At 34.7% G+C, this 12,209-nt stretch overlaps 1 protein-coding gene across 1 annotated transcript in view; it reads right to left on the bottom strand.

Annotated features, from left to right (window-relative positions):
* Window positions 1–12,209, bottom strand: part of LOC105214085 (triple functional domain protein) — a 68,049-nt gene that overhangs the window by 7,128 nt on the left and 48,712 nt on the right. Inside the window, exons 11-12 of the mRNA XM_011187286.3 lie at window positions 7,692–7,791; window positions 6,447–6,686 (exon numbers count right to left, since the gene is read on the bottom strand). Of these exons, the coding sequence (XP_011185588.2) occupies window positions 6,447–6,686; window positions 7,692–7,791 (340 nt within the window). The remainder of the gene's footprint in view (window positions 1–6,446; window positions 6,687–7,691; window positions 7,792–12,209) is intronic.

The following is a 12,209-nucleotide window of genomic DNA, read 5'->3' as shown; positions in this document are numbered from 1 at the left end:
ATGTGAACAAAACTATAATACTCTCTTAGCAACTTTTGTTGCGAGAGTATAAATATGGTGAAATTATAAATATTTACTTTTCAGAAGAGTCAAATCATCAGTGTATATGGCCACATTATATGGTGGTACATGTGAAGTACACAAAAATTCCTTAGCCCTTATTTCTGTTTAAAGTAAGTGAGTCGATGAAAATTTTCGCAATAAATTTAATAAATATTAACCCATGAGATTCCAATGGAAATCTTTGCATTGACAGCAATAAATAAACATTCCGCATAGGTCGAAAAGTTCGCTCATTCCTGCGAAATGTATATTTCAGTATGTAGTATGCAATACAAAAACAAATTTAATTGGCTGCACGAAGTAATGAAATGAAATGAAATGAAAAGCACCTCAACGCCCGCGTTTCCTGTTTTCCATTCTTTCTTCAAGCACACACACGCACACACACTGGTACACACATAAATAAACATAAAATGTTGCTTATTTCTCCACAATGCGCCACTAAAAATATACGCACGTATTTATTATAGGCGCGTCGCGTACATGACAGCGTGTTGCCGATGTGATTTGTCGGTTCTTAATTAAGTGCGTTCTGTGTGCATTCACTTACGAAATTCGGCTGGCACCGAGCTGCTCGCGCATATGCAAAGTGTATTTTGTGAATGACAACAAGACGCTGCATTATTGGGCGCGCGGGTAAGCACTTGCGGAGGTAATGATTGAGAGCAGGCTAATCCGTTGGATGATTTTCTCACAATAAATTAAATGTGTTTTTGAAAGTTATACAAGGAATGTTTAGAATATGAAAAGCAGCTAAGGAATTGACAGTCATGGGATTTGAAGGTAGAGAGGGAGGAGTGAGGAGGAGATTTAAAAAAAAAATCGAACAGAAATTTCGTAAAAATATTCGAACGCAATTAGATATATGAATAAATGATCGTTGTTTAATTATCATTATATTAGGTCTACAACTTTGCTTCCGCAGTTTTTTTTTTGTAAATTTAAGTTTTTTTTGTATAAAAAAAAGAGAAGAAAAAATTTCCCGCAAATGTCGAGAATTCGGCTCAAAAAGTGACATTTTCAGTTGAGAATAAGGGTTAATGTTGACACAAATGTCCAAGATCGATATAAAACGATTTAACCCCAGAGACATCTATTGGAAAACGGCGGAAGCAAAGTTGTAGACCTAATATATAGCTATGAACCTATATATTATTCTTCTTTTAAATATTCATTATTTTGTGTTTTCCTCTTTCAGGCAAGCCTCACAAAACTACTGAGTCCAGAAATTTTATTTCATTTTAACACATCTCGATGAAATTTATGATAATCACGAGATCATAATTGACTAGTTCGAATATAACAGCTAAACACTGATCCACTTAAGGGGAGGGGGTGGTTAAGGTTCGTTTCGTCGAAAAAAGACCTTTTTTCATGCATTTTTTTAGAAAAAATTATTGCTGTAGGTTTATTTTACTTATTATTATATGAAAGTACAACATTTGAAGGATACTTAAAAAAAAGGTTTATCGAAAAATAGCGAGGAATAACGGATTTATCGTCGATCTCTGCAGGCACCTCGAAAAAAAGTTGTTGTGCGGTGACCAGCCTACAGCATCACTGGATCATCCGAAACCAAAAAATCAAAATGCTTTCTTTAGTTTATTAGCTTATCTTTCAACTGACGTCGAGTTTTTTTTAATTTTTTTTAATTTTGGTACCATTTTCAAGTCAAAATGACGATTTTAGACGAAAAAATCGACCTATTTGTTATTGCAAAATTGTTAGTAATTAAAATTTTTGGAAAAACTCGACGTCATTCAAGAGCTATATATATGTAGAATATTTGTTCAAAATTTCAAAACGATCGATGCAGTAGTTTTTTCTGAGGCTGGTCACCGACTTTAAAAATGACATATTTGGGAAAACCGATTCAAAGTTTTGTACACTCAGCGCAGATAGCTGGAGGTACCGTTATTCAACCTGCTGTAACTTCGTTAGTTTTTCTCCGAATGACCTAAAACTTTAACACAATATTCTTGAGATGTTGACGGTTCAGAAAAAAATTAAAAAAAAAAAAAAATAAAAAACAAAATTTGTCAAAAAAAAAAAATCTAAATGAAAATGTATTTTTTTGTGTTCGGAATTTCGTTGCAACAAACACTGGCGAAAAGCTTTATAAACAAGTTTTCAAGCCATGCATTTTTTTCTGGACCACATTTTTATCAGTAACTGTCAAACACGCACTCGCGGTCATAAATCAAATCTCGTACAAATTTCAAGAGAGTTTATAAGATATTTTGTTAAATATCGAGACTCTGTGAAGTACAAGATTTCATAAATTTAAATTACACTTTTATGCAATGTCTTACAACAGAATTCAGAGGCCAGAAAATTGTGATCAAATAACGAGTTTGGAGAATTATTTTGTAAGCACATGCTATCGTGACGTCATCACAGCAATTGATAACTTTAAAACCACTAAGCATGGATTAGCGGGAAACGCTGTTCTCACAAGCCTGAGTCAATAAAATGTATTCACGGAATAGAAATTATGCGTTTTTAATTAAAGAAAAATAACATTTTAGTTTAAAATTTGTCGTATTGGACAATACAATCGGAGTCATCATACTACACATACTATTTGAACCATTTTTATATTTTTTTCGAAAATGATAGTTTGCATTTTTTTTAATTAAAGAGACTTCTAAACTTTTTCACTTAATTTCAGTGATGACCGTTACTCAGCAACTGCAGTTAGCGCCAAATTCAGTGTTTCTAAAGCAATTTTAATAACGAAAGTTATACTTCGATGCACTCTTTTTTGGAAGTTCTAAACAACTGCACATATTTTTTATGGTTTCCTTAGTACTTTCAGCAAACTTACTAGAACTGTGCCGAATACACTATGCACTCTGCGACGAAATTTTCGCCAACCACTGCGATCTTCGTATGCCAGCTTCTTTTTTTTGTGCACGCAAGTGGTCAAGCCACTTGGAATAAGCACTAATTTACAATTTATAGGAAAAAAATCGCGAATTTTTATAATTTTTTTTCGAAAGCGCGCAATAAATTACAAAATTTGTTGCTTTAACTTTTTCAACGATATTTGCGAGCGCACATAATTTTTTTTTTTTTTTTTGGTTTTTTTCAAACAACTTTTTTTTAAAAAAAAAAAAAAAAAAAATTTAAATTCACTTATCAGCAGCACGCGTGAAATTTGCGAAAATATTTGGTGAACAATGTGATCCGTGTAAAATGTATATAAATACTGAGTGCCACAGAAAGCACTCTGGCAGCAAGGCAAAGGCGAACTGAAACGCTGGCGTTGAGAAATATGCGTTGTGGTTCTCACAACCGAACCGCGATCGGTTCAGCTCAGCGGCGTTTATATGAAGTAGCGTGCGATGAGACGAGTGTGAACGTTGCTGAAAAAGCTAAATATGAGGCAAATAAAAAGTCAGTTGCATATAAATACGCTTGTAAGTGCGCGCATGAGTGTGTATGTTTGCATACAAACATCTATAAATACGCCGAAGCAAAGGCAAACATCTCATTAAAAAAATAATAAATGTGCGGAATGACTGACTGACTGACGGACTGACTCAATGGCAAGCGAGTACCCATCGTGAGTATATTTATTTATGAATATATTCATATATATATGTACACGTTTATACCTGTTCATCTCTATAAGCTATATGTTTTGCACTAATCAAGAGATCAACGAAGATTTAGTGGCTGCGGGTGTTCACGCTTTGGCTTTGTTGTTGTTATGTTTGGGTATAAACATTGTGTCGACTAACCGAACGCCACTCTTCCTTAATAACCACCAAAGCGTCTATGGGCGTCTATAAGTGTACTGCATTAATATGCCCGCTCCGTACTAATGCGGCTTAGTGTGTTTATTTTCGTATGAAATCCGCATGATTTCAATATTTTGCATATGAATTTCGGTGTTTCACTACAAATGCTTTGTTTTTGTTTTCATTTCTGTTTTTCGTTGCAATTTTCAAAGCTGATTCAGTGCTTAAAGTGAAGGTTTCTTTGCATAATGACGCGTTGTGGCCGAGCGAAAAGTGCGAGAAATATTTCGGCGATAATATTCGATGACCTTTTTCGAAAAATTTCTGTTTGCATACAAACAAACATACATACTTGATATATATGTATGTAGAAATTTCTTTAGAAAAATCGTGCATAAATTCAAGTGCAAATTTTAGTGGTTTCTTTGTGTGTTCTAAATTTACGCATACAAGGCATTTTAACGGTATATATATATATTATTTATATTTATGTATTTCTTAGTTGTTGAGCGTGTTTTGGCATTTCCTCACTGGGAGTGGTATGTGCCAAAACGCCTACGACAACCGTCTAGCCTTTTTTCTTTTAACAAATAAATACATTTGCATAGAAGAAACACGCACTTAAATTGAAAAGTAAACAAACAAAATGTCTTGAGTGTAGGTTTGTAGGTTTGGCCAGCTAATTTTACGCTTAATTGGTGCTAAATATACGTTGAACGACTGACACTTGTTTGAGGCACTTAAAGGTGAACACCTAGCAAAAAGAAAGGTGGTGAGAATTCAGGAATTTTTGCGTGAGAAAAAAGATTCAACGGAAATGAGTTGTACGACAGGGTCTCTTGCATACTCTGGGGTGTTTTTTAACCGCTTTCACAGTTAGAATTTACAGTATTAAGTACGAAAGCTTTTCTTCGAATTAATTAATCAGTCAAAATGCAATTAAACTAAGTCAATCCCATATTTATTAGGTCTACAACTTTGCTTCCGCCGTTTTTTTGTATAAAAACGGTTACAAATGTCGATGAGCCTCAGCCGCACTTTTCTTGGAATTAAAAAAGAAAAGCAAAATTTCCCGCAAATGTCGAGAATTCGGCTCAAAAAGTGACATTTTCAGTTGTGAATAAGTTTGGGATGCAAACAGATCTCTAAAAATATTTTATTGGGTTAATGTTGACACAAATGTCCAAGTTCGATATAAAACGATTTAATCGATTTCATCGACCAGTGCTTGACCCTAGAGACATCTATTGAAAAACGGTGGAAGCAAAGTTGTAGAATAAAACAGAAAAATCAAACAAGATATGACCTATTAATAGCGCCAGCGCTGTAATCATCGCTCATATTTGATATATTACTCAGGCCATAATTTACATATTTTTTCCAAATAGCATTTGCGCTAGAAACAATAATAATATATGGCTAATAAAAAAAAAAATAAATAATAAATATTGATTTTAAAAGCACATTGCTTCACCCTATACAAATATGAAATTATATGAGCTGTAAGACCATATTTATTTAGTGTCTTCTTTTATTAGTTTTTAAGTGGCAGCAATTTCTTTGTTTACTACAAATATAATAGTAAAATTTACATGTCGGTGCTTGAGTGCCAATTTTATGTGTCTATAGAACTTTTAGTTTGCGACTGCGAAATGCTCAGACCATTACGAAGCAATGCTGGAATGCTTTATTGGCATTAAACACGCAACAACTTGTGGATGCATGCATGTAGAGCGACGACGACTGCTAGCGCCTAATAATAATAACAGTAATAATAAAATCACTGAAGCTTAAGAAAACAATATAAAATGGAAATTAAGGACGAAAACAAAGCAAACAACTACACATATTACTAGTAAACAAAATAATATATCAAAGGTGTGGGAGTTAAAATGACTTTCAGTTTAGCACTCTTTTCGCGCTCGTTTACAAAAAAAAAAATACGAGCATAACATATTTAGTTAAATTATGCGAAATAAGCAAAACACCATTCCACGACACAGTGCAACTGGGCGTATGAGTAACATGCTTTCTAAGAAATTTAACAATTCTCATCACTAATTTCTTATCACAAAATTACAGTTATATGTCTGTGTAATATAAAGAAAAAATACATATTTCACAAAATTTTGAGAAATGCCATATCAACAGAGATCCAATGAAATGTGAAAGACTCCACGAGGTCCACACTTGTGATAACAAAAATTATGCTCCACTTTGCAAACATAAATGCCGAATCATGCCTTTAAACCTAATTAAATACAAAATTTCGTGAACTACACTAAGAGAGCGCAATATACTTGAGCACAGCCATTGACCTCTTTAAAACGAAAAAACCTCAAATATGGAATGTGTCAGCGAGGCGCCATAAGTAATGCGATACGACAGCATAGTACATTAAGAGTTTACGGCTAATCATAAACGTTGCCGGTTTAGCATGACAAAAGGTCTAGTGCACAATGAAAACAAACAAACAAACGCACCTACTTACATACCATATACACACGAGAAGAGCGTCGATAACTACAACTAAAATACTACTGTTCATTCAAGTCTTCACTCATTCAATCATTTGTGTCAAATCGAAATCGTCCGGCGTGTTTCACACCGTCGCTTATTTGTTTGCAATTGACTTACCAAGTTTTTGGAATTCTCTTTGAGATCCTTGGCAAACACGGGCGGACCATTGGCCATTAAATGTGGCTCCTGTAGCGGTTTCATGGGCGGCGGCAGCTCGAGGCCAGCTTCCTCTTCGGCCTCGTACTCGGCTGCTTGTGCGGCATTGGCCGACGCCGATGTGCCATAATGACTCCGACTGCTTGCTGTGGCTGAACTTGAAAGGTTCTTCTCGTCCTGTTCGCTTTGTTTCTGTGTCAACTAAGAAAGGGCGAAAGTATTAAGAAAACAAAGAAATGAATTAGATTAAGTTTACTGGACACGAGTGGTGGACGTAAACAAAGACACTATGCAGGCAATGACATTGCTTTTATTACACATAGTTGTGTCTTGGCTATGTTGCAATAAATGACCTCCATAAAATGAAATATCGAGGGAAGCATATTTTTATGATGACTATACACATATTTTTCTTGGAAAATAAGCTAATAAAATATTATATTCAAGTGAAGTTGAAAATATGATCCCTAGTTTATCGCTGTATTATTTTAATTAGAAAAGAATCTGTCAGAAAGTTCTCAAACCCATATTAAACAGTCTCTTCATTTGATAATTGGTAGTAAATATGCTAATTGACTACATTAAGGATCCCATAATTCTACTCAATAATTATTAGCTATATATCTGCAGAGAACTTCTGCAAAACAGTGTGTACTAATTAAGTTAATTTAGTGCAGATAATTTGCTAATTGACTAAATTAAAGTCTATATTTTTTTATAAAAATTGGTGTAGACAATTTACTAATTAACTTCCTGATTTTAAGGCGTTAGTAAGTTATGGAAATATTACCCAGTTTTTACTTCAAAAACTTTCGCAACAAATCGAATACTAATTGAGTAAATTTAGAGAAGTAAATTAGTTAATTGACTCGATTAAGAGTTAGATTGTAAAATCTAAATTATTTCTATAATTAATTTCTGGTCAAAAAAGTGTACTAATTATTACTTCAAAAACTTTCGCAACAAAGTGAATTGAGTAAATTTAGTGTAGTCAATTAGTTAATTGATTCAATTAAGAGGTAGACTGTAATATGTAACTTCTTTCTATAATTATTTTCTGGATTTTATGAGATTTACTGATTGATACCATCCAAAAGTTGGTACTAATTTAGTAAATTAAGTGTAGACAATTTGCTAATTGACTAATTTAAAATGAATTTAAAGATATCGTGATCCGGTTTCTCCACTACTAAGTACAATACTTACTCTTAAGCTCTTCTCTGAGGATTTCTTGGTAAGTGTTTTATCTGCTGGTGACTTCTCGTTCTTGTTCTGTGAGTGTTTGCGTAGAGGAAACCATTTTGGCCTGTAAAAAAATATGAAAAGGTTAATTTAATGCGATAGAATATTATATAACTGTAATTAAGATCTTAACTAGTATAAATCATTTAGAAATTCCAGTTAATAGAACCAGGAGGTTATTTACGCTATAACGCTCACAGAGAGTCATTGCATTGCATTAAGAATGCCTTAACTGTTTCAAGAAGCAATAGTAGCCATCCACATGGTCATGTGTCTTGTGGTTACATGCTCGGACGCCTGGCCGCACACATGAACACACATACAATATGCTTCTGCATAAATCTAACAGTGTATAAAAGATACCGCTATGCAGCAGGAACGGTACATCAACAAGCTGCTCACTCATTCGTTCAATCATCGCATTGTGTGCGCACAATTAAACGGAAGGAAAGAAGGAAGTCATAAAAAATGTAGAAATTAAGTCCGGAATTGTATGGTTGACCGCACTGTCTCATTGTCAATAACATTTTTGCCTACACCCACACACATCCATATATATATGTATCTGTAAGTTTACATTTACAAAAGCTAAAGCAACAACACTAATAGCACATCAACATATTTTCAGCAATACCACCCTTTTGAAAATTTTTAAATATAAATTTTCCAACAGACAAAAATCATAAAATTCAAAATATTTGACAAAACAGAATCGTCCTAAAGTCTAACTGGAATCTAAATATAATTTTTTTTTGAGTTTTAATGAAACCAAAGCATTTTCATACGAGAGCTGAACAGATGACTTAAAAAAAAAAATAAAAATAAAATTTCTAAAAATTTCCTACAGGGCTCCCATGGCAGCGCAATTATTTCTTATTTATGTATTTGTCTTCGGTAAGCTAAAATACTGGTAGCTGATGTGCCGTTTAGTCTCTAACACCAACACAAACAAACACACAGACGCATAAAAGCGACGCCACTTCTCCTACCATTTACAATATATACTGTGTATGCGGATCCACTGTCCTTACAACATGATACTCCTATGCCAGGATAATGTGTAGGAGTTTTGTGGCACAAGTGCTGTGTGTATATTTGCTACACGTGTGCGGATTGTACACACAAGTACACCTATGTACACACCACTACTATCTATGTTGGCGGTGCTGCAGTCAGTCAGTTTGAGGTCGTCGCCTTAGTCATATATTTGGCGACTCATTAGTGGCGTGTCGAACGCGTCGTCTATTGTGGTGCGTTTTGCGTTTTGCGTCTTGAAAGTTAGGTAAATAAGGATGTGTTTTGTTTGGCTAAGCGGCGACAGTTCACATGTTAATTTGCGTAGCCCTGAGTGTGAGCCACACCGCTCGCCAGTGGGTGGGTGGAAGGACATGTGTAAAAAAAACAGTAGGCGATATGCAAAAAGTAATGTATACAGTTGTATTTACTAAATGTCAATAAATTTATTTATTTGAGGCATTTCATTTCATTGATACGCGCCACAGCCTGGGCGTGGTAGTAATGATGAAATTCGTTTTTCTTGGAAATTATTTAGCTTTTATCGTGAAATATTTTTGTTATGACGGGGTACCATGAGCAAGAAAATATTATTCGCAATTTTGGTAAGCAGGAGAATTATTGTTTTTAATTAAATAAATTATTGCATATATAAAATCGGTTTTATTTTGGTACGATATGCGGGGATTTCCACTTTGTATATGGCAATCCTTATATAGAACATGAGTATGTCAGATCTTGCGTTGCTTTGGTACTGTTTGACATTTTAATCAAAAATAGAAATTTAATCACATGATCTTAAAGGACCTCTATTAGAACTGTCAGACGAGGATGCATAAAAAGAATTGCAGCTTCATTGAAATAACCACTACTTCCTTTGAACTTTAACCTAATTCTTTCTGAGAAAAAATAGTTTTTGACCAAAAATTAAAAATTTAATTTATAAAAAATTTTACGTCTGTGACTTTATAAAAAGTACAATTTTGGAATAAAACCACCGTTAAGGTAAAAAAAATATCATCAGCTTTTTGTCGAAATCAAAGCCGCTTTCGACAACACTGACAGGTGCTGCCTATTCGAGGTCATGGCTACATTTCGTATCCCTGCAAAACTCATACCGTTATGTATAATGACGTTGGGCACAACTATCAGCTCCGTCAAAATCGGGAAGAGGACGTTGCCAGACGGGGTTTTAAACGGAGTGATTTCCTCTCTTGCGTCTTCTTCAATATAATGCGTCGTTAATTTGAACACTATATTTTTTAAAACGACAATGCTAGAGTGATATGCAGATGATATTGACATCAAAGGCCATCTAGAATAAGATACGAATGTGGTTGATTTTGTGGTGAACGAGGGCAAGTCAAAATATCTGATGATCATACACAAAGATTACTCTCATCTTGGAAACTACGTCAATGCTGGCAGTTATAAATTTCAAAAAAAAAAATTAAGGAATTTTTCCATCTTGGAAACATAGACGATTGCAAACCGAGATGGGAAGTTACTTGAAGCATTTGAGAGAACTGTTCTCCGCAAGATCTTTGGAGCCGTTCGCGTGAGCGAGGAGTACCGAAGAAGATGAAACCATAAACTGTTTTCAATATAGGTTGTGTCATGTCGTACGTATTGAACACTCTGCTACGGTGAAAAGCTCCTTCAATTCGAGATGCATAAGGGTGGTCAATGGAAGCAAGGGCGCCCACGCATCGAATATAACAACCAAGTGCATAAGGATCTGTGTGCGCTTGGGATGTAAAACTAGCGTGACATTGCAAAATATAGGGGCAACTGGCGAAGTTTCGTGTTTTTGGCCCAGACCGACCCATGGTTGTTGCTCTCATAAATAATGTAAAGATCCTTTTAAATTTAACTAGCATAAGCTTTAAATTGATACAGGTCTAAGGTAAGTTTCTTTAGTATACGATTTGGTAAACAAAAACATCAGCAATAAGTCTTTCTCGACACACAAAAGCGCAGTATACCACAACTTTCGATAATAATACCATAATTATAATGAATTTTACTAAATTACTGTATGACTTCTACAACTTCATGTACACAATTAAAACAAACAGAACTTTACGAAGAACTCATTAATTTACGCTTTGGTTGAACTCTTGTCGATTTTTTTTATTTTGAACAATATGTACCACGTTTTTATTTTAATTTATATACATAAAAATTACAGCGAACTGCCAAATAATTTCCTCAAATGTAATATTTTCTTTGTTCTGTAAACGAAATTTATTTAAAAATTTGGACTCATAGAGTTACTGCAAAAAACTACAAAAAATAATAATAATAATCGCACATTTTCGCCTTCTGGAACAAGCGCCAAATCACAAATTATTGATGTGTATGTTTGTATGGATATATTTGTAGCGATATGTCGATACATTTCACCTCTTGCTTTGCTACGCTTATCACAAAGTAAATTTTAAATTCAATTCAATGAAATACAAATAAATAATAGCCATACAAGCCATGAGCACGTCACGATAAGCCTACGGGGCCTATATAGTACGCGGCAAGAACAGTAAATGGGCGCGTATCGTAAGGCCACACATTGTGAATCACACTTTTGCTACACTTGATGGTGACTTTTATTTGTGTAATTTTTATGTTTTTTTTTAAGTTTTTTTTTTGCGATTTCCATATTTATTTGTATTCTTTTTTATTTTTATTTTTTACTTTTAAGCTATTTATCGATAATTTGTGTTTCAATCTTTCAATAAAATTCGTTACATTTCTGTCGCAGAATTATATATAATAATACAGAATTTATGTGCGTCGTACCAGGATTTGTACTTCTCCTTGCGGCTCAGCGGTTCCACAGCTGCTGTCGCCGCGTCGGCACAACAAAAACACAAAAAATGCTCGGAATGATCACAATTCAATGATTTCGACATGATTGGATCCTCCGATTTAAAGGCACGTAAAATATTATTCATTTGCGGTGGAAGCGAATGCGGGAAGGAAAGCGGTTACAGACGTCGCCGCAATAATACGCGTGATACACTCCGTTACTCGACCGTTAAAACGTTCTACAATTGTGCCGTTGCAATTCTGCAATGATGACTGCTTGAATTAAATTTAATGAATGTGTATTTTCTTTAGAATATTTATTTGCACTAACGCCGTGAGATTGACTACTTTCTTAGCTGCTTAGCTGTTCGAATGTCTCAGTGTTGACTCAAGAGCGCATATGAGTAATATTCGTATTCCTGCCCGCGATAAGCGCCCCACAATAATCGAAACAAACAAAATACAAGAATTAAAAGCGGTGTTTTTCTATCGAAACGTTCTACCACATGAAATGAGAGCGACCAACTGATTTTCCGGCGATGGAAGTTACCGAGCCCAACGCCACAAATACAGATATGGCGAAGAAAACGACAGCCTGCAAACACAAGTACTTGGGCGACGACGACGACGACGACGCCGTCTACTACGTCAATCCACTTA

The sequence above is a fragment of the Zeugodacus cucurbitae genome, chromosome 4 (genome assembly GCF_028554725.1).
Source record: "Zeugodacus cucurbitae isolate PBARC_wt_2022May chromosome 4, idZeuCucr1.2, whole genome shotgun sequence".
Classification (NCBI taxonomy): domain Eukaryota; kingdom Metazoa; phylum Arthropoda; class Insecta; order Diptera; family Tephritidae; genus Zeugodacus; species Zeugodacus cucurbitae.
This window is presented reverse-complemented; position numbering and strand designations above follow the sequence as displayed.